This window comes from Aotus nancymaae, unplaced genomic scaffold, assembly GCF_030222135.1.
Source record: "Aotus nancymaae isolate 86718 unplaced genomic scaffold, 86718_ANA_hifiasm-v0.15.2.pri h1tg000002l, whole genome shotgun sequence".
In the NCBI taxonomy this organism is placed as follows: Eukaryota; Metazoa; Chordata; class Mammalia; order Primates; family Aotidae; genus Aotus; species Aotus nancymaae.
Window position 1 is genome coordinate 15,187,564 of NW_026988413.1, and position 1,934 is coordinate 15,189,497.

General features: G+C 49.8%; 1 gene segment (V, D, J or C); it reads right to left on the bottom strand.

Moving 5' to 3' along the window:
• Window positions 1-216: 216 nt before the first annotated feature.
• Window positions 217-903, bottom strand: LOC105713687 (T cell receptor beta variable 5-6-like). The segment is given in 2 exon segments: window positions 217-498; window positions 623-903. Coding segments are annotated over 2 exon segments (315 nt in total).
• Between the last annotated feature and the right edge of the window lie 1,031 nt (window positions 904-1,934).

Below are 1,934 nucleotides of genomic sequence, written 5' to 3' on the forward strand. Positions count from 1 at the left end.
AGAGAAGCGGGAGCACTCAGGGAACAGGAAGCCTGGGCTCTGTTGTTTGGGAGAGCTCTGTGCTCAGCAGGACACAAGACGTGCCTTCATAACAACTCAAAGCTTCCCTTGAAGGAGTGAAACCTGGGTGGGGCCAGCAGCTCTCAAGTCAAACCTGAGGCAGGAAGTTTATATACAGAATGTCAGTGAGTCTATCGGGCTGTGCCAAGCTGCTGGCACAGAGATACAGGGCCTAGTCTCCCAGCACCAAGGCGCTCACATTCAGCTCAGAGCTATAGTTACGGAGCTGGTGACCTGAGAATCGATTAGGGAAGTTTCCTCTGTTTCTCTCTTCCTCCCTATAATACTCAAGGATGAACTGGGGCCCCTGACCCGGGGCCTGTTGGTACCAGGACACACTGTTGTGCCCAGAGATGGGAGAGCATCTCAGAGTCACTTGCTGTCCTCTCGTTTTGATCAGGTGTGTGGGTCTTTGGGTGACTCCAGCTTCAACTGGGTCTGTGGGAAAAGCAGATAGAGGATGAGCACAGGAGAGAGCCTGGATGTGTGTCCCCAGGGTAAAGTGGAGGACACAGAGGTGGGAAAGCTGAGAATGGGCTGCTGTCCTGTGCACAGGACTCACCTGCTCCCAGGAGACAAAGCAGTGCCCAGCATAAGAGCCCAGGGTTCATGGCACAGTGGGGCAGGCAGCACCGCACCTGATTCAGGGCTTGGTCCTCCTGGGAAAGAGCTGAGTTCAGAGCCTTGATTTTCCTGATTGGAGGGGTATCCTGTGATGTCACTGTCCCGTGTCCTTCCCCTGCAGGAGGCTTCCTTAGGTCCAGTGCTCCAGGGACCCTGTATTCTCTACTTGTCCTGCAGAACCAGAGGGGGCTAGATGAGGGCAGAAGCTTCTGTAATGAGATGGTTGCTCCTCTGTCTACACTGCCCCAGCTCCCAGGCTGCCCCACCACACTCTCACCCTCCTCCCACCTAGCGCTGTGGTGCTCCATGCTGGAGCTCACACACCTGCCCATCAGCAGAGGGTGATGAGCCTGTGATTAAACCCTCAGGTTCCAGCTCTTCCTTGCTGTCCTCACATCATCTTTCTGATGCTTGATTCACATCAATATTTCCTACTATATTTTCCTTTCCCAGGCAACATTCCCAGCCCCTTTCCTGAGTGGCCAGTGGTGCAGAGTCCCGAAGACTAAGTCCATCTGATCAGATCCAAAGCAGACCTGGGTTGTCTGTAAATTATCAACAGTAGATTCCCCAGAAATAATTCTAGGGCTTTATCAGCTCACAGCACAGACTCAGACAACTTGGGACTCAGTACCCTCAGGATCATTCTACATGTAGTGCTCTGGGCAGTATGTGTTGGTCCCTCTAGACCCACCCTGCCCTCAGAGGCTGACCCCCGTGTATTATGTTAACTGGCGCCCTTTTCTCTAACTCCAGAGTGAGTTTGAGACAGAAAAGCAGATGGAGGTAAGGTCACCAACTGTGCTGCAAAATCTATTCCCTTGGCTCTCTTCTTGCTTGGTTAAATTTCCTGGTGGCTAAAAGTAGTCACAACAGTAGCCTGAATGCTTTGCCGCTTAGATGTTTCTTTCAGCAGATATCCTAGCTAAGGGCTCATAATTTATATATTTCATAGAGTCCTAGAACCGAACACAATTTTGCCAAGGAATTTGCTACTTATAACAAGGATGGTGTTTACTTCAATTTCTGATTTCTTGTTCTTTATTTCCCCCTGAGCGTTCACCAGAATTGCCCTTAATGCTCTGTTTTCAGCAATCTAGGCTTTTACTGGTCTGCTTTCCAAATTCTTCCAACCTTTATCCATTACCCATTTCCCATTAACCAAAGCTGCTTCTACATTCTCAGGTTTTGTTATAACAGCAGCCTCACTCTCGTAACCATTTTCTCTTTCAATTTCTTTCCTACTGCTA